The sequence below is a fragment of the Pieris brassicae genome, chromosome 6 (genome assembly GCF_905147105.1).
Source record: "Pieris brassicae chromosome 6, ilPieBrab1.1, whole genome shotgun sequence".
In the NCBI taxonomy this organism is placed as follows: domain Eukaryota; kingdom Metazoa; phylum Arthropoda; class Insecta; order Lepidoptera; family Pieridae; genus Pieris; species Pieris brassicae.
In genome coordinates this window covers 14929848-14956794 of record NC_059670.1, presented here as the reverse complement: position 1 = coordinate 14956794, position 26947 = coordinate 14929848, and the positions used below count along the sequence as shown (strand labels likewise).

The 26947-nt window shown below is 36.4% G+C and overlaps 2 protein-coding genes across 4 annotated transcripts; one reads left to right on the top strand and one right to left on the bottom strand.

The window, feature by feature from the left end:
* Window positions 1–984: 984 nt before the first annotated feature.
* On the bottom strand, window positions 985–15100 carry LOC123711018. Of its 3 annotated transcripts, none has more exons than XM_045663401.1 (16): window positions 14839–15100; window positions 14447–14748; window positions 13636–13780; window positions 13270–13399; window positions 12819–12994; window positions 11557–11722; window positions 10212–10346; window positions 9760–9873; window positions 8233–8346; window positions 7787–7869; window positions 6456–6569; window positions 5711–5789; window positions 5093–5182; window positions 4379–4449; window positions 3459–3540; window positions 985–2292 (listed from the first exon to the last, which is right to left on the bottom strand). In XM_045663401.1, the coding sequence occupies exons 1-16, from the start codon at window positions 14839–14841 to the stop codon at window positions 1727–1729; spliced, it is 2370 nt and encodes a 789-aa protein (XP_045519357.1). In that variant the 5' UTR covers window positions 14842–15100; the 3' UTR covers window positions 985–1726. The 3 variants fall into 3 exon arrangements, with proteins under 3 accessions (XP_045519357.1, XP_045519358.1, XP_045519359.1); XM_045663402.1 differs by having other exon boundaries at window positions 5093–5179; XM_045663403.1 differs by having other exon boundaries at window positions 14447–15100.
* A 702-nt stretch (window positions 15101–15802) lies between these two features.
* LOC123710636 lies at window positions 15803–20802 on the top strand. Its single transcript, XM_045662660.1, has 2 exons — window positions 15803–16104; window positions 17166–20802. The coding sequence occupies exon 2, from the start codon at window positions 17173–17175 to the stop codon at window positions 20800–20802; it is 3630 nt and encodes a 1209-aa protein (XP_045518616.1). The 5' UTR covers window positions 15803–16104; window positions 17166–17172.
* Window positions 20803–26947: the final 6145 nt, after the last annotated feature.

Genomic DNA, 26947 nt, shown 5'->3' with positions numbered 1-26947 from the left:
GCCGTCATGAGTTTTTAAAGGCTTAGGTAAATAATTTGGGCAGTGATATAACCAATTAAATATATAATATCATTAAATGTATTTAATTAAGTGATAATCGAACTCTGTACATATACTTTAATTGTTATAAGACTACGAAAATATAACGCAAACAATTCTCGTCGATTTTTTTTTTGTAAAAATATTGTTTTCGTATCTGAGATTTATCAGAATCTATTCATAAAGATCGGCGGATTTGCAAAATATAGTACTTTATATTCAATCAATTATAATCGTTATAGAACCTTTTAAACTCCAACCCAACCCTTATTCATAAGAACGTGAATTAAACGATAAAGTATATCTGTCTCTTACTATCACAGTGTAAATACAGTTTGGCAGAAAGAGATGAAAGTATATATTTTGGTACCACTGGCTCGAAATGTAGACCTTACCGGAAAATTGCGTAATCTACTGTATTTTGTTTAATATTCACTCGCCGTAAGTGTAACCTATGTCAGAAACGTTTTGGATGGACATACAGGAGTATTTAAGGCACTCTGGTGATATTGAAAAGCCATTTAGGCGTATTATATTTATCTTATGACTGTATCTTGAGTTTCAGATTAAGGACGAATATCACAAAAAATAATAACTATTTAGTTTTTAATTGAAAATTTATCCGTGAACTTTGGACTTGTATCGGAATTTTCGTAAAGATTCTAAGGGCTAACGCGAACTATCTTTCCCGCTTGTCAAAATCGAATGCGTTTTTGACATAGGCTACACTTAGCTCTGTCAAATATCACTCGGTAATTATCGTATGGGACTTTTAACTGAAGCTGAAATTTTGCTAAATTAATTCCAAATGTTAGATTACCTCTAATATATAGTGAAAATGATAGAATCATTTTTATTTAAATAGTCTTTTGAAATCCGTATATTCTAAGTTAAATTTCAAATGGACGGAATATCTTACAATTACAGGGGCTAAAAATTTGTACATTCTTGAGACAAACATTTATTTTTACGACAGTATACTATGAAACAAGCTAGTGGTCGTATTAGTATGTGTATCGCGGTATTTTGCTCTATATATAAAAATATTGAGTTAATTTCGAGTCTTTACTGAAATAAGTTTAACAAAAGCTTTCAACAGAATAAATTATATAATAATATTTGATTATTTTGTATTAGAAATAGCTCATTCCAGAAGGCAAGTACCTAAAGCCGAAAGCCATCAGTGAATTGCCGTATTTTAACAGTTATCTACTATTATGAAGATAATTGTCAAAAGAAGATACTATGGAGATAATAGGGACTGAATTTGAAGATTTTATATGATAAATCTTAAAAATGATAACCAAATTTTGTAACAGTTAAGTTAAATTGACTTTAATTTTAACTGAAACTAATTTGGAATCCAAGTATTTTTCATATGATTAAAATAGCAAAAAAATTTGACATCGACACTAATCCAGGCTAATAAATCGTAAAATACATAAAAAAAAATAACGAACATAATTGTATATTTTGAATATTTTAATATTTTTTTATTTTATATCTGTTAAATGAATACAATATGCAACGCCATCTAGCAAATGCACAGACTACTACACTATATCATGATTGACAATTTGACACAGATTACGTTCAATAATATTTTAAAATGGGAACATCGTAAAATAAATCTGTAGTCTATTAATTAGCTTTATTAAAACACCGTGATACACAAACTATTTACACATCACCAAAAACGTCTGGGTCCCATCCACCTGGGCCCGTTGGGTCTGGGTCCGTTTCGGGGCCAAAACTGGGGCCCGAATTGCCCCGGCGGCCTAAAGTTAGTCCGCGGGGCCCAGTTTCGTGGGTACCTTTGCCGGTTCCAATCACTTTTACCGAAATCCTGATCGTGATCTTCGAAGATCTCGACTTCGTCTTCCGCGAAACTGGGTTCGTAGGGCGGTTGGGGTCTCTCGAAATTCGGGGAGTTTTGCATATTGGGAAGAGGGGAATCCGGGAAATTTTTGGGTTGGAATTTAGGATTATCGAATTCGAACGGATTGCCTTTGTCGGGGTAATTCTGGAATTTTTGCATGTTTGGATCAGGGAATTCTGGGGGAATTGTGAATTTTAGATTTGAGGGCATGTTTTCGAAGGGGTTGGGTAGGGGGGGTAAGATGGGCGCGGAATGGCTGTCTTGATGGTTTGTGTGTTTGTCTGCGCGTTTATCGTCACCACCGACGAGCACTTTGTTGTTGTTGAAGCTATTCCTTCTATGTTCAATTTGGTTTTGATTCTGGTATCCACCTTCTGAAAACGTAAGTTATTAATACATTAGTTTAAACAATTACAAATTAGCGATAACGAGACGTATTTTGTGAAGTGAATTCTAGATTACTTTCTATGTTTACTTTAAGAAATCTATAATACTATTACTAAAACATCAAAGATTTGTTAATTATAACGTATAGCCTCTCCATACACATATCTCTAAATAACTGAACATCCTATCTCTGACATAACAGAAATCTTTATATGTTGAGCGACTTACATATATTGACTTTAATTTTTGTTTTAAGGAATGTTAATTATTGGATACTAGCTCCTAAGATAAGGTGAGTAAGTGAGAAGTAAATACATGTCCAGCAAAATATGATGCCAGTTGTAAATAAAAACAAGTAAATTTCTTTAGAATTTGCAATGTGTAATAATATAATACCTTCCCAGAAGTTATAGATCACTGCCATGTAATTCTTTCAAGGAGATTAAATTTTTAGGCAAAGAGCCTTTATGTAATAATAAATACTCGCCGTATTTGTACCATAGATTTGACACAGACTGTAAATATTTTAACCTTGACATTATTTTATGTTCTTAATAAGACATTGTAAAAATTGATATGAGGTTTGCATGCCTGGATATTTGTAATTGATCGATCTAAATACTGTACCACTTGGAAAATAAACGATTATTATTATTACTCATTCGTTCGTTATATCTAAGATTTAATCAATAAATAGCATAATATGCTATACATAGTATTGATACATAGAATTTTTAAAAAAATTGCCATACTATTGTAGAAAATTGGCAACATTGGTGAATTGTACTGTCTTTCTTTGTGTAATTTGCAATATTTATTTATTTAAAACTTCATTACAAGTATACAGAAATACAGTACAATTAAAATAATCAAATAAATTATAGGGCAACTGGCGGCCCTATCGCCTTCGAGCGATCTCATCCCCGCAACAATTATATTATATAAATTTACGGCAGACTAACCAATCAATAATTATTGTGTTACTTCAAAAATCCTGAGCGGCATTGTTCAGTTCATTATTGTACATAACAAATATAAACCTGTTTGAATTTTGTAATAAGAGATTTTATTTATTATACTATACACATCCTTATTAAAATTAAAATTATTTGGAAATTTGATCTCCACAAATGCCACAAAAATTAAAACTTACGTTGCTCTTCATCTTCCGAGAGGTCCATATCAACACTTTCGACGATGTCCGGCGGAGGGACCATCGCTGGTACACGGTAATCCTGCAATTGACATTATATTAATTTAAGAAAACACTTTTTAAACGGATTGAACCTATGTATTAAACTTATAATTATTTACATAATTTTAAATTTAAATTATTCCGACGTTTCGCCTGCTTTACGGATATAAATAAATACAGATAACACAACTTTCTCTACAGCTGTGATACTTTTGACATTCAACACCTTTTGTCTTCAGTCATCGTGACCATGCACGCTGTAAAGCACGCACATTATTAGCTAAAATGTTATAAATCATGAGTTTGAAATAAATATAATTTTCATTAATTAAAGAGCTCCGAACAGAGGCTTCAATGGTACTGAACGAAGTAACAACAAATTATAATCAAAAATAAAATTCTATATTGGAAACGGAGTTTGCCTGGAAGAGATCGCTCGAAAGCGATGCCGCTGGTTGCCCTCCTTTTTATTTATTTTAATTGTACTATATTTCCGTGTTACAACAATGAAGTGTTTAAAAAAAAGGATGTATGTAGTCGATTTACGGACGCTAGTTTAACGTCACAACATTCTAACAAACCATGTTGATTATTTTTTATTGAATTACCACTATTAAATGGATACAATGGAGTAAATATTGGGACGCATAAGCCAATCGAGCGTAACGGGACAACGAGCGTAACGTGACAACGAGCGTAACGTGATAACGAGCGTAACGTGACGAGCGTAACGTGACAACGAGGGTAACGTGACAACGAGCGTAACGGTACAACGAGCGTAACGTGACAACGAGCGTAACGTGACAACGAGCGTAAAGGGACAATGGGATCTTTCGTGCGTGCAGCCGGCGTTCATCGATTTAAATAATAAAACATACCTGATCAGTTACCGCATTGTGTGGTCTTGGCGGTTGATGCGTCAGTGATATTAAATTTCTGTGATCCACATCTGAAATTTAAGGTAATACATTAAGAACTCTCAAAAGTTCTTTATTAGATTATTTTATAATTTGAGACCTTATTGATATCGTAATACAGTAACGAACTATAACTCGGTAGACACGGATCGCGTTATAGGAAAGCGCGTTGTAAGAGTATTCTCGTAAAACCGTTTTTATGAACAATAAAAAAAATAGGAACCAGAATTTTATAGTTATCAATTGAAACAAGTGCAAGTAAAACCAATTATTGATTTGACAAATCATCTATCATATAACTTCAGAAATCTCCGCGCTATGAGGGAGATAACTCGCGTTAAACGAAAACGCGTTATCCCCCATAAGGGAGCGTTCAAGCGTTACGAATTTGGTTCACTGGTAAAACATTACGATGCGGGGCGTGGATTAATTACGGGTTATTGTTAATATTATTTTCCAGAATCTCCAAAAATTGCGTGACGTAATACTTGAACGCGGATAACTGTTTATTTCTCTAGTTCTCCTTGCCTATTTGTGTTGAGACCGACCATAAGCCGAAAATTATAGTCTACTCTATTTTTTCAGCCGGCAACGCACTTGCGAGCCTTCTGGCAATGGCAAGTGAGCTTCCGGACAGGAGCCCGTTTGCCTCGTGTTACATCAAAAAGAAAGTACCTTGTGAGAGTGGATGTCTTATTGCGGGTGGAGTGATCGGAGTCAATGGTAAGCTCGGCAACATTCTGTGGTCCACGTCTTCTAAACCTGCTAAAACTCATCATTATATATTTGTGTTAGAATTTTCAAATTCGATACTATATATACATATATTTATTTTTATTTTTTATTTACTCCCATATAACATTTACAACAATAAATAAGATTACAGTTGAGAAGGTATTGGGAGACTGGTTTCCAAACTAGGTAAGAACCTGTGATATGGATAACCAGGCTTCCATTCACAGCAAAGTCACATTGAGTGGTAACAAAAAGTACATACATATATGGGTAGACAAACAAATTGAACGTTTTAAATAAGGAAAGTAAAACAAAACAAAGCAGTCGACTACTTAGAAGTTAGTAGAAATAAAGTTGTATGGGTGTGTGTATGTATGCGTATGTGAGTGTGTGTGTTTGTGGGTGAGGTAGTGGGAGAGGGTATGTACGCGTGTGTGAGTGAGTGTTAGAAGGGTGTGTGTGTATGTCAGGCACACGCTTAAAATATATATATATATATTACAGTATAATCACCTTTTCTAACTAATATTTATATTACTTTAGTGACGTAATACTCACTCCCAAGCATAGGCAGGGATGGCGGCGGAGGGGGCGGCGGTAGTATGCCTCTGTGATCCACGTCACGCGATGAACTTTCCTGAAATCGATTTAAAATTTCTTCTCAAAATATTTGATAATTAAAGTATGAAGATAGGTCATCAGTAGCAGCATAAATTGGAGATTAAGTATAAAAAATATAGAAAGTATAAATTTGGGAAATAAGTATAAAATATAGAAGTATAAATTGGGGGGAATAAGTATAAAAAATATAGAAAGTATAATTTGGGAAAACATATAAAATATACAACAAGTATCAAGTAAGCAGAAAATATAAATTGGGGGGAATAAGTATAAAAAATATAGATATTATACATTTGGGAAATAAGTATAAAATATACAACAAGTATCAAGATTGCAATTGCAGCGAGTATAAAGTAAAGAATTAAGTCAGAGCTCAAGGTCAGTTTAAAAAGATTTTGATTGTTTCCAAGACCAGGTGTTTGATAGTTTAAACTTTAGTCTATACCAACTCTGGGGAAATAAATACAGATAACACAACTTTCTCTACAGCTGTGATACATTCAACACCTTTTGTCTTCAATCACTGTGGCCACGCACGCTGCACGAAACTTTAAAATTATGTAAATAGTTATAAGTTTATAATAATACAAATAGCTTTAGTGTAAAAGCTATGTTAACCATAGACAATACTACTACTACTACTAAACATAATATAAGAAATGTGCGTGTTATATTTACTTACCGTAGTCTGTGTTTCAACAATCGTAGGCACTGGCAAAGGAGCCGCTAACGAAGGGGGAGGAGACGCGGGAGGCTCTTCGAACACGGCCCGTTCATTTGTCAGTGGCACGCGGGGCTGGAATATACATACATCAATTATTTCATACATTATTTATTATAATAGTTATTGTACTCTTCAAAATACAATTTATTTACTAACAATTCCTCAACATACAACACAGAATATAAAGCCAATTGGCATTTTTATTTGTGATTAATAAACGGAAATATAGTCTCGCGCTTAGCACTAACAGCACTAATTTAGTATTTGGAACTAAATAGAAAAAAATCATTGTCCGTATATAGATTTTAAACAGTATGTACGAACGTACTAACGGTTACTTGCTAAGTGTGACTCAAAGAAACGCGCCATTTCGTCATTGTGTATTTAAAATATCTTATTTTTATATATATGTGCGTATAAAACTAAATGAAATAGTATATTTCATTACGAGTGCGGAAAAACCTGTCATTGCAAAGAGTTCCGACAAATGTTGTGTTCTTTGCGTGTTTAGTTGTTTGTTACTTAGTAATGAGTAATTTCGAATGTATTTTATTTGAATTAACACCTTTAATTAAAGCACATAATTGCACAAAATGCTCCGGAGAATATTTTACCGGTAAAGTCATAAAGTCGAGGAATTTATTAGGTGGTGAGAAGAGAAAACTTTTTTCGCAACTGTATGAAAAATAGTTGTTCAGTACACGTGCGGAACCGTCATTGCAACTTTTTCCGACTGTCAATTGTCGGAACTCTTTGCAATGACAGGCTTTCCGCAGTCCTATTGAAATATACAAAACCAAACCGAGACCGGATCGGGGAAGGTTTTGAAGGTCATGGCCGAATGGTCAAATTCTAGATACTCCAAATCCAACTTTGATCATGCTCGGAGAGCTGTCAAATAATTTTTGACATATTTCACGGTGCTCAAGAGATTGTGTTTATTGATACGAATTATAATGTGGACTTAAGTAAAATGAATTGCCAAAATGGTTCAAAAATCGTCTCCTTAAATAATCAAAGATTAAACTGTCGGGTTTAATATTGCAAATACACTTTCCCGCTCATTTAAATGACAGTTTGTTACACAGTTGTCTGTTTGTATAGACAGTAGTTTGTTACATTTATTTACTTGATTATTTTAAAATAAAATTCGATTCAAATGAAATGTCTCTAAGTTTCTAATTCTCATAAATCGTAGACATTGCAATATTAGACCAAATTATAAATTAAATAAATAATGATAATAATATTTTTGTAGTATATTGTAAATAAATAAGCCAAAAACGAACCGTAAGCGGCGCAGGCGCAGCCCATGCATTAGTCCACTGTCTACTCACTATTGCCTCGGGGAGATATTGGTGTTCCGCGTCCTCTGTAAAACAAATTGTAATTTGAATTAAATTTTTAAATGCTATAAAGCAAAGTATGTTCTGATAAACACCTGAAGTTTTTTTTTAATTTAAATAAAACTGAACTGAGATAAACGCGAAATTTTAGTTGAAACGATTTGTTTTTTGCTTTTTTTTAAACTTATAATTATTTGCTGTTTAAAAAAAACGATATGGCAATCCTCACAGGAAACTGCGTAGTAAGCTTTCTGCCAAACTTTGATATATTTTTTTGGAATAACGTGATTCCAAAACTACTATCATTATTGTAGTGTCATAAATTAAAAAACAAATTGACAGACAATTTTTTTTAGCCTTTTGGTGAATTTCGATGTTATAATACGAACCGGATATGATGATTGGGTCCATAGCGCTGTAGAAGGAAGTGGGTGGAGGTGGTATTGCGGTGCTATCCTGTGTCAGAAGGTCCAAACCGGGTAACGACTCTTGACTTTTGGACACTGGAATATATATTTGTAAATCACATAAAATTTTAAATTAAGCAAATCATTCATAAGTATATCGAAATCACAAGTACGAAGAATATCTAGCAGATATTATAAAGCTAAAAATCTATTAAGATAATAGAGAGATAAGAGGTTATCACATCAAAACATAACCGTTGAAATTTGTTCTTTTTGGAAACTGTTGCAAATGTAGAACGAACGCACGGCATATTTCTATTAAACAAAATTTTGTTAAATTAAATTTGTTCTTAAATAATTCCTTATAAACACGATATTAATCAGTATGCATAGCATGCATATTTAGTTTTAATATGAATCCTCAGCAAAATAACGGCCTAATATAATGTACACGGAACTCAATAACCAAGAACATGAGTTTTAATGCCATCATTCGGATAAGTGTGTTAAGGATGGCAACAATGATATTTAGAATGTGTTGAACAGAAGAACACACAAATCTAAAAACGTTGGTATGACCCAGTCCTTTGGGAGAGGTAGAACAAAAATCGCAAAAGAAGATTACAATTTAGACAGTGGATAGACCAGATTAAGTAAACAGCAAGTGATACATGGCAGAGAGTCGCACAGTGCAGACGGAACTGGCGGGATTTGGAGGAGGCTTTTGCGGAAAAATGCCACATGGACATCTAGAAAGAATGAGCTGAAGCTCGTTTATCAGAAATATAAAAGTATGTTTATGAAATAAAAGGCTTTTATTATTACTATGCAAGCGTACAATGAGAGTAACGGGACAATAAGCGTAACAGGACAATGAGCGTAACGAAACAATGAGTCATGCTCTCTCACATCAAAAATTTTCTATAGAGACTCCTATAGATGGATCTATACGCTCGTTGTCCCATCTCTCTTCCACTCGAAGACTTCGGGGGGGGGGGGGGGGGGGGGGGGAAAGTTGTCTTGTAAAATGTAACAGCGCGTTGAAGACCGGAAGGGGGATTTGAACTACGAGTTACGTAGCATTGTTTTTAATATTAACGCAATTAAAACAATAAAAAAGGAATTGTAAATTTCACATAGTTTTACGAGGGGCCCGGCAGGTACAGAAAACGTTACAACCCGTTACGTGGAGGGGCGGGGGGATAAAAAATTTCGTTACGTAATACTTGAACGCTCCCTCAACTCAAAAGCCCGCTACACCGTTTTAGATCTGGGCCTCAGATTTCTGTATCTGATTCAAGGTCATTTGTGATTCTCCTAATCGGTGAACTACCTTCTGTTCTGCGCCAGTTACCTCACGATGTTTTCCTTCACCGTATGAGTTTTAAATGCACACATGTCCATTGATGCACAGCTGGGAATCGAATCTACGACCTAGGGTATGAGAGTGGTATGAAGCCACGAGTTTTAGAAATAAGCATATAAATATATATAAATGCAGCTTTTTACCTGAGTCATTTGGCGATGCGGAGTTTTCAGCTGGAGTGAGGGTTTTTAAGAAGTCATTTATACTGAAATCTTGTTTATCGCTGGGCCTCGTGTTTATTACTTCTATTTTATTTGCTGGAAAATTAGTGAAATGCGATTGTTGATGACCTCCGAACAGATTTTGATGAATTTTGATGTAGTCTTATAAAATTAGGCTACTTTACCACACAAAAACCAAGTTACTGCATTGGTTTAAATAATTTAAAATAGTTTAATTATATTTAATATATATATATTGTCATTATTTTGAATATAAAACATATAATTAATTATACTTTCATGTCTGATATATTTCCAAACAAATATCAATTAACTAGAATACTAATAACATAATTAAGTAACATATACACCATACAGATTGCATATAGTTTCGAAATATACATATTTGTAAAATATTTAATTATTACATTTACCATTAGTAAGATCAATCTCATCCGCAAACATTGAGAGTGGATTATCCGAAGTGAGAAATGATGAAAGTCCCAAGTTGTACAGTGAACCATCCGCTGACATGGTTGAATTGAATGTCTGGTCTATGTTGTAGGCCACTGGAATTACATTTATATTCAATTTAAAAAATATCCTATTACTATATAGGCAATCATTTAGATAACTAAAATTATAAAACAGACAAGGGAAGCCCCTAAAAGTATAGATTTATTATATAAATATAAATAAAACAAAAACTTGGCGATTAAAAAGAGTGACGGAGAGTTTATTGCCAGTTCCTCTCTTCCGTTCTACGCCCTTGATTTGAGAACTGGCAGTAAATGTAAAATTAGAAGCATTTATGTATTATTAGATATGTATTTCTTTTTTTACATTGTGTAACCTATATGAATATGATTTTGAATTGAATTGAGTAGACAATAAACCTATAGAATATGCTAATTTCTATTTAGGAAAACAAGCATTCTTCGACAAGAACAGCAATGAAAACGAAATGGACGAATAAATGCGACATGGAAGAAAAAAAGAAAAACTGAAGAAATATTGAGTCCATAAGGAAATTCTTGAAGTAAACTACAGTACTACTACAACACAAGATATTGATTCAAATATTCTACCCTGTTCGACATACGCAAGTCAAACGTTGTTTTTTTTCCAAAAAACTGCACTTGTACACGCTCTAAGGCTTCAATAGAAATGGGCTGATCATATTTGAAGAGTGTGCAATCAAAGATTGGCAATTAAAATAACAAAATGGACTGGACCCGCTCGAAAGAGATGCATAGGACGGCAACAGAAAAGATGACTATAGATGACGTAATAGAACTACTAGGGAAAAACTGAATGAATGTTGGTCAAGGCAAAGAGAAATTGAGAAATATAAGACAAGGATTTTACACAAATAGTAGAACAAAAAAATGTAAACTAAGCAATTATTGTATGAATTAATATAAATTTTATAATAATAAACACAAATTAAGAACAAAAATAGTTATGTATTTAATAAATAGAAAATGTTAATAATGCACATACATACATTAGTTAACAAGAATTTTAATAGAATTTAAAACTAAAATCAATTAACCACATTTTAAATTGATTCGTTTATATAATATTTTGTTCACATCTTCCTGATCTTAAATATTTTTCTGAAAAGTTCAATATCTGTTTTTAAGTAGATATTTTTTTTCAATATCGGACAGGTATATTCATTAATTAAGGTATATCGAAGCTTTTCAGAGAAATGTAGCCTTTAAGGATATATTTTTATTTGTATTAAGTTAGCTGTCGAAATACATGTCTTCTTACTCTCATTATCTCCCGTGTTAGGTAGAGGCAGGTCTTCATCAGGGCTTGGAGACGGAACATCCTCGTCCCTGAGGGGTGGAGATGGAACTGAAGAAGGCAGGGTAGGCGTCAACTCGTCAAGCTTCCTTTTTAACACACGAACTCGCGATCCAAAACTTTTGTATGCCTGGAATATTAATTTACACTATATTTTTAATTGAACTATAAACACATACAGATTTATAAGGATATTTACAAATTTTGTATATTATTGCTTTCAATATGTATAAAGTCAGTTTAAGTGTGTTAACGCTATAATCAAAAAATGAATGAGTACTTTAATCATAATCGTAAATTCATTAAATAAATAGATAAATATTTATTTTACAATTTAGAATATGTACTATATAATAAACCAATGCATATATAAAGGCTTTATTAGAGCTCATTCACTTGCCAAGAGTATTTTAAATTGCTGTTTATATTTTTACATATTTGTTTGTATTTGTACTCTTCAATATTTAATAAGGTAGAAAGTGGAATGTACATTAGTATTCAGTTTACAGTAACCATACTGTATATGCTCCCAAGACCGTTAAACTATTGAATACTATTGAATTGCCTTTTATTAAACATAATAGTTTTCATTCCACCCTTCCAAATAACATTTCCCTTTATTGTTTTTATTTTTATATATTATCTGTATTTACGATGTGCAATGAGCAGTTTTCAGCTTTCCATATAGTTTTTAATGAGTACTACAGATTATGTTTGAGCAATGCATGCTTTAATTAAGTTCCAAAAACAACCATAACACTCTACACAGTGTTTTTAATTTCTTTAATACAAACTAACAATAACTTTTACAACACTTTTATTCTGAGAAAATTTATAGTTTAAACACCTTTTTATACATATGAATATTAACTGCAGATTTCATTGGTTATAAAATCTCTTTTTTTATAAATAGATAAAATAAATTTTATAAATTTTTGGACATTACACAATCTAGCCTAATTTAAGACAATTTATTTAAGGCCCGCATTCCAAAAGGTATCTCAAGTCACAGTCTATGCTCTGTTGTCTGTCAAAAATGTCAGTTCAAATAGAAAAAATACTTGACAGCTCTTGAAAGCAGATTTAACGAGTGACATTCTAGAATAGTCTTATGGTTGGACTAGCCTATAATACTACTGAGGATATTTAAAGTTATTAAGAGCACTGTTCTTGGGTCCTATTTTTGTATATAAATAGTAATTATAGTCACATAATTTTCTACTTACATAAGCAACAACTTTGACTTCGCCTCTTTGCGTAGAATAATATTGATTTGCAGAAGTGAGTAATGCTAATAAGGCCTCTCTAGCGACTATTTCTCTTTGTAATGCTTGCGTATACCTCTCTATACAACCAACACCCTCATTTAGTTCCTTTTCTACATCATCTTTTAAACATCTCTCTGTATGAATAAAATATTATATTAATTTAAAAAACAGTGTCACTGCAACACTTGCTCTAGGACTCTTTCTGCAAATGTTTCATTGTACTAAAATAAACTTTGCCTAAAGATATGTTTTGATACTATTTGCATGTTTAAAAAAATGCACTTGTACTGAATGGATGGTAGTTGAACAATATATTCACCGGCATTCTATCATGAATTAATTACCATAAACCAAGTTAGATTGAAGATAGAATTGATTTTATATTAGTGATTAAAAATTTTAACCATACCTTTAAGACTTTCACAAAGTGCATCTGTATCTGAGAAATCCAAAGTACTCTCATGTATATGTTTCAGTCTCAAATCTGTGTCTGCTTCAAGGACCGAACATTGTTTTATTTTGTTGACTAATTGTTGTGGCTGAAATCAGTTGTAAGAGAAATATGTCTGATAACTATGTTTGTATTATTTTATAATTATTCATTAAGAGGCCACATTTTCCATTTTTGCTTCGATTTGAGGGGAAAAATAGCAGAATGTTTAGAAACTTCAGACTATTAGATGTAGCAAATATAAGCTACAATATGTTCAAATTAGAATTTTCAAACATTAGAGATTTAGATGTGATTAGAATTGCGTTTGAAATGTTATTTTACCTGAAAATCAAAATCATCATCTGTCTTTTTCACTGCACCAGCGACTAGCAATCCAGTGAGGTCTGAGAGAAACTCATCATCATATACTGATCTTTGCTCCCATATTTTGAAAATGCGCAGTATTTTTGGACGAACTTTTTCATCTCTGAAATTAAAAAATTGGCTTTAGTCATTCCTGCTTCTTCAAATTGTACAAATACTGTGATAAACAATACATTTTTTTCTAATTTTAATGAACTAAAACAGTGGTTCAAGTGGTAAACTTATTAACTTATTAAATATTATGTTACCTTGCTTTTTAAAAATTTATATAAAAATACAATATTTTATTTTGTTATTTACCATGGGTTACTAAGTTGATAGTAATAGGAAGTCAGTAAAAGAGACTCATCAACTTACTCCTTCGCCTTAAAGAAATAAACCTTTTTTTGACAAATATATAATAATGAAAAGTTAGCTTAAAGCCTGTATAGGTTATAAATACATAAAACATGAATTATACATAATAAACCAAATTGATAAAATTAATTATATTGTTTTACACATTTCAATTATGTTTTTAGATTTCATAAAAGCCACAATATAACTGGGAGATGTTATAATTGAATGAAAACAAGAAAATTTGCCATTACTGTAAAAAAGAAAAAAGTTAAATAGTAGAAGTAATAGAAGTAACTCACAACTAATAAATACAATACAAATAAGTGTATTCCATATTGATTTGTTTTGTTTGTTATAACCACACAACTGACAAATATAGATATAAAGCATTTATATAGCCCACTTTAAATTAAGTAAACATAGTACCAACCTGACAAGTGGTGTAGCTTTTTGCAAATTAAGGCCCCAGCTTTCAACAAATTCATAATTCTTTCTTTTACTATATTGGATAACGTCGTTAGCTAAATAAAATAGTACTAATCTCTGCTCCACCTTCACACGCTTCAAAACATTTAACCAACTGGATACAATTTTCTTATGATGCGCTCGTTGTTTTAAACACCAAGACGAAAGTCCCTGAATACTTTCCTGTGTATCCTTCAACTGAGCCAACTTCTTTTCAAAGTCTAGGGTGTTAAATCCCTCTTTTTCACCCATTTTATACCTATATGTCTTGTAATCAAAACATTTCCCATTAATGCTCGTAATCTACGACTGACAGTTTGTATCTTGTATATTATAATAATATAAAACTCATAATACCATAGCGAATCATGTTGGAAATAAACTTTTATAATAAATCACACTAAATAACCCAAAATCTGTTTACAATGTGTCTGATGCTCACGGTTCTGCCGAGTTTAAATGCAATATTATTGACTTAAAAACTCATTGGTAATATATATGTCATGCTATCTTTAGACTCTTTCGTTTAATAGTGTTATTCATGTAATATTTGTTACTTGCTATACTAAACAATTCAGAAGAAGCAATTATTTTTGATTACGGAAATGCAACAACCGCCATTTTCTCTATTTGATATTTCAATTATTGTGCCATAGATTAATGGTAAATCTGTATGATACAGATAAGGAATTGCCAGTGTAGAACAAGTTTAATTCCAGTTTCATTATATATATATCCGACACCATTAATGTCCATCTCCTATTTTTTCAAAGAATCTGAAACTAACAAATATTAATAATGCTCGAATTAACCTGATGTGAGAAGTTAGACTCGTTAGCAAAGATATAGCCAGTCGAGAATTAGCGCTAAGTTTCAACTCTGAATATAATCCCAATCACATAAATTGTAAAGGGTTGATACAAGAGTACTATGTACGTATTCGTTCTCTGACTTGAGAATGTACATGAGCCGTAATAGAATCCGTCGTATTCCTAAATCATGAAAACTATGTGCCTGTTCCTATTGTTTTGGTATAAGATTAAAAAACGAGACTTAAAGCGCTAAGTTTGACACTCGTACGTCAAAAATGTACTGGATCACGGGCATTGGCATACGGGAGTTATAGTTCGCGCAATCCCGTTTCTGAAACATTCCTGGTTCCAATCTTAAGGCCAAGGAATACATATATACTGTTTTGACCATAGAGTACATTATAATTAGGGTACTATAGACATACTGAAGTCTAGACGTAGCCTAGACTATACTAAAATGATTTTAAATTAACCATCTATGATCTTTAAGAGCTATATATTTAGCTCTTAAAGATCAACATTGTTTTCAAATAAATTTTCTTAAATCAAAATATTATCTTGAATAAACTAAAACTACTACAAAAATGGATTAATTACCGATTACCGATACCGAGGAACTTATGGGATGTGGAAACCTCAATGCCATAAATTAGAAGCAAGTGAAGTTTATTATTGTCATTTTTAATACTGTCCAGTTACTGTAGATTATTGAACAGCGCTTGTCTTGTGCAGTACAGCAGGTACTATAAAAGTTATTACTTCAAATTTATTGCAGGAGTCTTGTGAAAATCTAAGTTAAAGTGTAAGTAAGGTATTAAGTTTTTTTTTTATTTTTAGAATCATATTATGTAGTCGGTTAGTACATACATTATGGGTTGAAATAATCACAAATATTTTTGTGTACCTTAGGTGTAAATACATAAGATTTTTTATTATTTTAAATATCTAAAAAACTATTTTTTTTAAATGTTATATTGAAAAGGTGTTTTTTGCTGGAGTAATGGAACTTACAAAGATCGTGCTTAATTTAGCTTACATTATTAGTTATTTTATTATACCAATAAAAAATAGAGGTTTGAAAATCTTAAGGGAAATAATATGAAATATTGCGTAATACAAATCATATACGTATTTACCTAATTAATATTTTTTTCCTCCTCCCGATAACGATGATATCATCGTTCATGCCGGGATACAAATTTGCAAGCCAACGTTACAGTTTTATAAATGAATCGTGATGCCTTTATTTGGAAGAACGGTTTTTGACTAACTTTTGATAGTGATAGTAGCAAAAGTCAGGAATTATTTAAATGTTAGTCTCAAATTGGAATTGCTTTTTCTTTATTTTAACAAACACGCGTATGACGTATTATATAAATTTTTTAAAGTATTTTTTTTTTATTTCCTTAACTCTTCTCGTATATTAAAATGTATTGTTTTCAACAAATAGGTCAATTGGAAATTAGTATTATTTTATTAACCTTCATGTCATTAAACGAAAGCAAACTTAATCCTTGTTCAGGTAGATATTTTCATTTTCTACATGAAATTTAACAAATGTATATGTGTTAAATTTTGTGATTAAAATAAGCAAGCAAGCCTTCTGTTCCCACCACGAGTGTTAACGCCGCGGAAGTAAATTTATACTTTACGGATAGGAGGATATATTGAAACATGAACGTTGTTTCTTCTTCCTAACTATAATATAATAATATGTAACAATTTACTATTGAATATTTTATCTCACCATCCACTATTAATTCTGAAAACTTAATTTAACTTTACGAAACTACTTAATAAAAACCGAAAAATCGAATCGAGCGTCGATCGAAAGCGATCGTCGAAAAATTAATTATTAAACATTATTTTCAGGTAAAAAATGATTGAATTAACTGCGTCTTCTTTGGGGCAGCGGCAAAGGCAGCTTAATTTCAAAGTGGCTGAGACTGTGAAGGAGAAAATATCTTTCGATGATATTAAGTCGACGGAAGAGAAGTCAGACGTGGAGAAGCTTTTTAAAATTGACGTTGCATCACAATATAGAAATATTGATTATATTATAGAAATACTGAAATGCGGCGATAGTTTATTGATTTCGCGAGCACTTAATTGTGATTGGATTTTCAATGACGAATATTCACACTTTATGAATCCAGACTATCTTCATAATGAAGTCTTTCCCCTGATGTCTATTAAAATGAAAACTAAAATACTGAACAAACTTGCGTATCACCTGAGGAAAGAAACAAGAACTGAAGCATTTTCAAATTATTGCAAAAATATAAAGATGAAATCGCTAGCGTTAAAATTCTTCTTATTTACATCGGAAGCCTTTAAACTTAACTTAATTAAGGAAGATTGCAATTACTTAAGCAAACACGGGTATCCACCGTTGTTTATTGGAAATTCATTTCCTCTCGCTGAAGGATATCTTACCACAGAACATTACATTTTCCAGAAAGAACGTTTTATAGATAAGCTTGCATATCTGTACCATGTGGACGAGAATAAATATTTGGATTTATTAGAAAAATATGTTATGCCAGAACATGCATTTGTCCCGATGGGATGCCGCCTCTCGAAATATATGATGACAAAACATAAACATCGCGTGCTAAGATTACCCTTAATGTATGTGAATAAAATTAAAAGAAATATATTACTTCGTTATTCTACAACCGAAGACGTAAAGATATATATACCTGCCCTCTTGCCAACTTTAAAAAGATTTTGGGAATACAATTTCTACGCACATAATAAATACCTTTTTAATTTTATTCCTTCTGATAAGACATACAAATTCCTAAAGTCAATATTTCAAATGACATATGGTGATGTACCATTCGAAATGAATTATAAATTTTACTATCACGAATACCACGATTTCCTAACACAAGAAGAAAAGGAACAGTGGGCCCTCAAGCATATAGAAGACGCCAAAGAGATATTGGGAACAAATAATGATTATATTTGGTATAAATTTGTGAACTTTACACAAGCTTTCCCAAACATTAAAAAATATATTCTTATTACACCCGATACTGACATAAGGAATAAAATGATTATGGTCTTAATAGATTCAATAAGGACCAAAGAAGATTTAGAGACTTTAATAAACTATTATTATAAGAGACATAATAATGAAAATGTTAATTACAAAAGAGCGTTTTTGAGGAGTATAATAAAAACTGGTTTTATATATCAATGCGATGAACCTACTTGGGGTGTATTCAATAAAATACTATGTAGTATTGAAACAATTGACCCTGGTTATACGCTATGTCATTCATACAAGTTTTATTTTGCTATACATAATATAATTCGTGGTATTGAAATGGATTCCACTTTAATGGACTATATTGATAAAAGTATGGATATGAACTGTTTAAAAAGAAATTTAGACGATCTGAAAACCGACGAACAGAGATCTGTCTATGAATATTTATTTGATTATTACTTTAAAAAATTCAAATATTCCATTCAATGGGATCACGATGAAACGCGGAGAAACAGAAATAAATATGCGCTCTACTTGAAGAATCTTCTTAAATGTTTCGACAAAACAAAGGAAAATCTGCCAAAAGAAGCTCTTTCGTTTATGAATTCTACATACTGTCATTTTCAGTACGACGATTTCTTGAAAGATAAAAAAGATGAACACCAGCAATCTCAAAAGAAATCTGAAAAAGATCCAGAGTCTCCATATCGTTTAGAGACATTAACAGAAAATTGTCTATTGCGATTATTGAAAAAAGATGAAGAAATAAAAACAATTGTTGAATTGCGACCTGAAATAAAGTCTTGCATTGAACAAAGGACTTTTAGTATAAGGAAGTTCCTAAAGAAGTTAAAGATTTATTATTCCAAAGATCTGGGCAATCTATTTCTAGAATTTTTCGAAAGCTGTCTAGCTGACATACAACAGCTAGCACGCAACGATCTTGACGATTGTAAACTTATACAAAACTCGGTATACGCAATATTTAACATTGGAAACGAAGAAAACATGCTCAAACTATTATTGGAAAATATTCCAAAAGAACCTAAGATTGATCACAGCACGATTGATAGAAAACTGTTAACTATTCAAGAAGCAATATGTCGTTACGCTTGCTACGCAAGATTGCCCGTTCCCATGTCGACTATTCTTCCGTATATCAAGGGAGATTATGTACATTTTTGTTTACCAATGTTTAACAGGTATTTGGCTAATTTACCAATGCCTCTGTGTCACGAATTCATTGGAAGCATTTTAGATGCTCCATTATCTGTGCAGAAACATGGTATCCGCTTAGCATTCACAGCTTTTAGTGCGGAAAATCTTAAGAATCTTCTTCTTAACGTTTGGAAGAACACGAAGAACGTATCTCTACGTATGATCATTTACAAATCTCTTTTTGATAAAATTATTAAATCTAATGAAGAGACACAAAATGAACTATACGATGTAATACGAGAGTTGAATTTATCTCTTTATGACGAAGATCATCGAGAAGTTTTTGACCTCTTAGTGTCTTATGAAATGCCTAAAAGGTTCAAAGGTGATTATTTAGAATCCTCGTGGATATCAGTTAAACAATTACCAAACAAAACAAAGAATATTTCGATAAAAAATAAATTATTAAATGAAATTGAAAACCACATGGATTGCATGAATCGGGAGTTTGTTTTGAAAGAAATTGAAGACCATATAAAAATAATGCTGTTAGAAAGGGGAATCGAAAAAAGTTATACAGATCTCGAAAACTCGTGTAACGACTGTCTTTGGAATATAGCTGCAAGATACATTGTCGCCAGTAAAACTGATGATGACTGTTCAAAATCACTTCAATTGCTAGAAATTATTTTACGTGAATCCTATAAACAGTGGAGTTTAGTTTCTAATAATCCTTATGTTGTTAATAAAAACTCATTTATTATCATAGACAAAGTAAAAGAAAAGTCTGAGCTTAGTGCCTACAAATTTAGTAAGTACAATGTACAGATGTTCGAAACAATTTTGAGTTGTGTTCTTGACCTCTCTCCTGATAGGGAAATTTATATGACAATTATGGATTTGAGGATTTTGATCATTAGTAAAAAAGTGATAAGTCAGGAAAGTAAAGACCCAGACATTAATCGTGCATCTAAATATGTAACGAAGGAGCTAGTTCTCTTTATGAATGACCTGAAAAACAATAACAATTGTTTTACTATTTTTTACAATAGCATTGTAACAGTTATTACGCAAACATTTCAGAAAATGTCTTCTTTGCTAAGAATCAATGGACATTTATTATTGGCTTATGTTTCTAAAGAGTTACTCATGATGGAAGGAACTGATAACACGCTCTTAGCTCTCTCTATAATGCCTTTGAATATATCCACTACTTTTGATGATGAACGGGCAGAGTTTAAGAAATTTTGCTTAGATTTTACAAAAAAGGTGAAAGATATACATATTTTTGAAATCCAAAGCTTTTATTACAACAAATTTGTTTTGGATAATTTTGAAAAAAGATTTGCATGATATTTTGTTTATCTACATTTTTGTCTCTTTTAATCAATAAATTATTTTCAAATCAAGGCGTTTTAATCATAGCAATATAGGTCATCATCATCATCGATAGCTGTTTATCCCCTTATGGCCTCCTCAAGTATATTTCGCCTAGTGTTTCGAGGTCCTTGATAAGTTCATCATGACAGCACCAACGCAGCCTCGGACTATCGGGTTTTCTCTTGCCACGCGGTTGAGAGATTTGTAAGAACCGTGGGTTTCTGTCGTTTGCCATTTGGTGCACATGTCCCAAAGACCGTCCTCACAAATAGGCCTGCGATACTGAAAAATACGTTTTGTTTCAAGATATAAAATTATTTATTACTGCCTAGATATATGTGTGAAATTACCGCCTTTCTTAAAAGCAAATACAACGAAGCAGAGATTTTCTGACATTATGTCTTTTGTAATTAAAACTTATGCAAATCTCGTTAAAACAAAAGCTCCTGATCCGATACTATGTATACGAAAAATAAAAGAAAAACTGTGTTAGAAAGATATCGAAGAATACAACTTATTAAAATTTCAAATAACAATATTTTTAAATTGACTTAAGCAAGTAGGTATGCAATGTATAGACACCGATATAATATTTACGGGATCTTTGGTAATACAGCCGAGCCTTATGAAATACACAGGCCATAGCCGCACACTGGTGAAAAGTAAAATAAAGACACTTAACATCTGTATACCTATATGATATGTTGACTGCTTCTTTAAGTCTAAAAAATCTAAATTTAAATAAATCTACTTAAAAGCTTTTTGCAATAAGATTTGGAACACGTTGCTAATTATTTTAATTGCTAATATACATTGCTATTTAGGTATTATTATATGAAATTTCTCGGCATTTATTATATTTAATCAATATTTAGGTTTGTTTTGGTTTAAGTTGATTGGTCCTTATTTGGTTAAAATAAAACTTCCTAATAATTCGTTGAGAAGAGGTGAAGATGGAATGTGGAATGTGTTTATTTTTTAAAAACTGTAGATTTATATACAAAAATTATCCTACACTGGCCACTAGTGATAACATGTGGTACCAAGATGCGAAGGGTGCGTAGACGATAAAATCGAGGCGCGGCAAAAAGTTGTCCTTTTCTGCGCGCAACCGTCGGACTTCGCTTCCGACCGCCGACCCGTGCTCCAGTGCTCTCTCCGTGTGAGTCATCAGTGCTGTAGTGCCATCTCGCTCGCTCCGTGTGAGTCATCGCCGCTTGCCGCTGTACAGTGCGCACGCGCTGTCCGATCGCTGCCTTGCTGCCTGCCGCCCTCTCATTGGTCGCTTCGCGTCTTCGGTGTTTGGACATCGGGTTGAAGGGTGCAATTTATGAACGCGGGTTTACCTGCGGCCCTCAGATAGCCACCTAACGGTGCCAAACGGTTATCTGACGGCTAACGCCTTGTGCGGGAGTGTTTTTGTCCGGGGTGCATACACCGTGCCTTTTTCAAGGCGCGTAACAGCCCCTCCGCTTCCTCCAAGTCCTGTGCACGGCCGTGCCTCCTAGTAGGCACGTATTGGGGAGTAGGTACGCCAACTACTCTCTAGCAACCGGCTAAACACAGGTCCACTGTTGGACGGGTCCTGTCACATCCGTAGGGGCTCTTATACCCAATCTCCTACGGGCTGGTTAGGTCGGTGACAAACCACACCTCCGCTATCACCAGCGGAGACACACCACATTGTAGGGCAAAATCACTAGCTTAGGTACTCACCTCACTTAGGCAAACTAGGTACACACACCCGTCGTCCACCTGTTGGCTTCCCGCCTTCAGAATGGCGTCCGGGGATCCACCCCCTGACATAAGAAGAATTCTGCTCTTTCTCCAAGAGCGCTTCCCCGACGCATTGCGGGCTTTTAACGAGTCCGTAACCGCGGATTCACCGCGTTCGCCGTCGCCATCGCCGCGTAAGGCGAAGAAAAATGCCTCCGGGAAGGCATCTCGACCCGTTACCCGCTCTCGCTCGCGCTCGCGCTCACCACTCCCTGAAGTGGGAAGCGCCAGCGATGAGGAGACGGGACAAAATTCACGCCCCTCTTCGGTCATGTCGACCCAATCCGCTCCGGCGGTAACAGCCGACGAAGCCGCATTAATCTCATCTTCCGAAAGCGACGGCTTTCAAACCGTCGGTCGGAAGAAAAAGCGTTCGGCCAACGGCGGTCCCCCCGCCAAAAGGCCCACTCAAGCCGCCAACCCTCCGAAGAGGGATCTTAGTTCCCTATTATCGGGAAAACCTGCGCCCCCGCCCCCGCGGACCGTTTACGTTAGGGACAAGGGCGCCTGGCCGTCCCTATCAAAAATTCTCGACACAAAGTCGATAAATTACAAGGCCCGAACGCTAAGGGATAACCTTTGCGTTCAGGTCTTTTCATCCGACCACCATAGATTTTTAACTTCATACCTTCGCTCTGAAGGTATCGGTGGCCACACCTTCCCACTACCCGAGGAGCGCGTCCTAAGGGTAGTTATTAAGGGCATTCCCAAGGAGATAGACTCCGGGATCGTCCAATCGGACCTCATTGAGCAGGGATACCCCGTAAGGGATGTATTCCGTATGCTCAAAAGAACGACAAAGGAAGAGTACGATATGGTGCTCGCCGTTCTTGATCCTACCCCGAGTGGGAAAAAGATTTTTAGCCTACGAGAGTGTTGCAAGCTCTCGGGGCTGAGGGTTGAAACCCCCCTCAAACATTCCTTCACACGACAGTGTCACCGCTGTCAACTCTACGGGCATGCGGCCCGTAACTGTTTCGCTAGGGCACGGTGCGTAAAGTGCCTAGGCGACCACGGCACGGCGGACTGCAAAAGAACGCTTCCGTGCGCTGAGCCGCCGGCGTGCGTGCTTTGCGGGCAACAGGGCCACCCAGCGAACTATCGCGGGTGCCCTCGTGCCCCCAAGGCGCATAAGCCGGCGTCTGGGCGCACGGCGGGGCGCGATGCGGTCCGTCGTGGCGCGGGAGCAAAGCCCACGTATGCGCCGGCCCCACCTCCTAAAAATAGTGCCTGGACCAAGTCCCCCGTTACGGAGGGCCCTCCCCAGCTCACGTCAGAGGCCTTCCCGCCTCTGCCAACAAAATCGGCACCCATGAAGCCTTCCCAGGCGCCGGTGCCGACCCCCGTCATAACGGAGAGGCCCACACGCAAGGTGAGCCCTCCAGCTAAAGCCCTCAGCCACACGGCGGAGGCCGCCGCGGAATCAGAAAAGGTCCGCGACGCCTTAAATCTCGCGTTTAGCATCGTAGACGCGTTAGACATAGACGCTCTTGTCGCCTTCTCCGAGGCTTTCAAATCCGCCAATAACGCGGAAGACAAGAAGCAGCTAGTAATCGAGCACGTCCAGCTCCTTAAGTTCGTGCGACAATTTGCAGACTCCACCACACCGCAATAGCTACGACCACGTCTAGGATCAAGGCTCGATCACTGTCCGTAGTGACTTTCAATGCAAACGGTTTCAAGCCGCAGGCAGATTTGGTTCGAGATTTCCTCGTTCGCCACCAAATAGATATTTTCCTAGTACAGGAATCTTTCCTCAAGCCCAGCGTTCGTGCTCCCAGATTCGCGAATTACAACTTAGTGCGAAACGACCGACCTACGGCGAAAGGCGGTACGCTCATTTATTATAGACGAGCGCTTCACTGCTCGCCGTTAGACCCGCCCTCCCTTACCAACATAGAGTGCTCTGTGTTGCGCGTAGCCATGACCGGCCATCAGCCGATTATTATCGCGTCGGTGTACCTCCCTCCCGCCAAGGACATACTAGAGAGCGATCTCAGAACCCTGTTTGCGATGGGCCCCTCGGTCTTATTAGTCGGGGATCTCAATAGCAAACACGGGGACTGGAATAGTTCAAAACAAAACCCTAATGGGTTAGCCCTCAATAGGCTTATAGACGTGCTCAATTTCAACGTCTTTGCCCCCATACAACCGACCCGCCGTGGCATAACAGGTAACGGCCTTCTCTCAACGGACGTCATAGACGTAGCGGTTTTACGTAACGTGGCACTACAGCCGCGAAGCGTAGAGACGTTACACGAGTTAGACTCGGATCACTTCCCGGTTCACTTTGAATTCGGCCCTCCTAACACTCGAGAGAAGAGGTTCAAGTCCATTGTCGACTGGCAGAAGTTAGACGAGGCCCTCAAGCCCGCCGACACCTCTGCCCTCCTAAATGTCCCCGACAATTTAGTCTCGTCCGCTCACGCGTTAGACGCGATCTCCTCGGTCACTAATCACATTCAGACCAAGGTCGCCGAGTCGTCCCGGAAGGTCCCAGATGAGTTCGCTCAACGTTGGGAGCTTCCCCCGGACGCGAGGCGTCTATTGACCGAGAAGAACGCGGCGACTCGCGCCTTCGCCAGAGCACCGACCGACGAAAACCGCAGAGCACTCCGCGCCTCGCAGCGCCGAGTCAAAGAGCGCATGCGGGAAATTAGAAACGAACGCTGGGACCGTCTTACCAGCGAATTGTCACCTTCGCACACGGCCTATTGGTCTCTCGCGCGTTCCCTTAAAACCGACACGGTGGCGTCCATGCCCCCACTCAAGCGTCCAAATCTGCCTGACGCATTCGACGACGACGAAAAAGCCGAGTGCTTAGCCGTCAACCTAGTGGAGCAGTGCACCCCGTATCTCGATCATAGCGACCCGGCGCACGTCGAACACGTGAACCGCGAGGTCGAACGCATCGTAGCACTGCCCCTCCCTCCCGAGCCGCTCCCTCCTACGTCGATCGCCGAGGTCAAAACTCTAATAAAGAGTTCACTGCCTCGTAAATCTCCAGGTCTCGACGCCATCTCGAACAAGGTCCTCCGGTGCCTCCCGCCCCATCTGATATGCCTACTAGTGTCCATTTTCAATTGCCTCCTTGAAAACTGCACCTTCCCGGCGCAGTGGAAAGAGGCCATTGTCATTGGTATTCACAAACCAGGCAAACCCCGTAACAACCCCACCAGTTACCGCCCTATCAGCCTTCTCAGTACGCTTAGCAAGCTTTACGAGAAGGTACTTAAAAAGCGCCTCCTAGACTTTGCCCTAGATAAGGGGCTCATTCCCGATGAGCAGTTTGGCTTCAGGCCGGCCCACTCGTGCGTTCATCAAGTCCATCGAATCACGGAGCACATCCTCTCCGGGATGAATAGCTCCCTGAAACCGAGAGCCACGGGTGCGCTCTTCTTCGACATAGCGAAAGCTTTCGACAAGGTCTGGCACAACGGCTTGGTTTACAAGCTCTACCACCTTAATGTGCCACTAAGACTTCTTGTCCGACCGCTCAATGCGCTATCGCGTAGAAGGAACGTTATCGTCTCCTCGCCCCATCATGGCCGGAGTCCCTCAGGGCTCGGTCCTCTCGCCCCTTCTGTTCACGCTGTATACCGGCGACATCCCTAGGGCTCCCAATGTGGAGCTAGCCCTCTATGCCGATGACACCGCTCTCTATACCACCCACAAAGATAGAGGTGTCATCGTGGACAGACTCCAGACCGCTACCACGTCGTTAGGCGAATGGTTTCGGAAATGGGGCTTCCAAATAAATCCCGAGAAAAGCGTAGCAGTTCTCTTTGCCAGGGGCAACCCCGGTGCTAACGCTAGGGATAAATTTCACCTCAAGACAGAGGTAACCCTATACGGGCAAGCCATCCCTTGGCAAAAGTCCGTCAAATATCTAGGAGTCACGCTCGATAGCGGCATGTCTTTCCGTAAGCACATAGCCGCCGTTCGCAAGAAGGCCTATTTTGTCCTCTCTCGCCTCCATTTCCTCCTAAATAAAAGGAGTCAAATGTCTCTCAGACACAAGGTGACCCTGTACAAGGCCTGCATCCGTCCGTGCATGACATACGCTAGCGTAGTCTTTGCGCATTGTGCCCCTTCCTATATTCACCGGCTACAGGTGCTTCAGTCGCGATTCATGAGAATCGCGACCGGTGCGCTCTTCTATGTGAGAAACGTCGATCTCCACCACGACCTGGAGCTCCCTACCATAGCCCAATGGATGAAGTTGGCGTCCACACGCCACTTTGACAAGGCTAAACACCATCCCAATCCGCTGGTGCGTAATAGCATCAACTATTACCCCTTCCCGACAAAAAAGGCTCGTAGGAGGCCCCGACACATACTA

Bases quoted from the DNA above. Each gene is read 5' to 3' on its own strand.
- LOC123711018 (XM_045663401.1), bottom strand. The intron at 12,995-13,269 runs GTATGGTTAAAA...TTATTCATACAG, and splicing joins ACTTTGTGAAAGTCTTAAAG to AGAGATGTTTAAAAGATGAT. The intron at 5,790-6,455 runs GTAAGTAAATAT...AATCGATTTCAG, and splicing joins TTGTTGAAACACAGACTACG to GAAAGTTCATCGCGTGACGT.
- LOC123710636 (XM_045662660.1), top strand. From the start codon at position 17,173: ATGATTGAATTAACTGCGTCTTCTTTGGGGCAGCGGCAAAGGCAGCTT.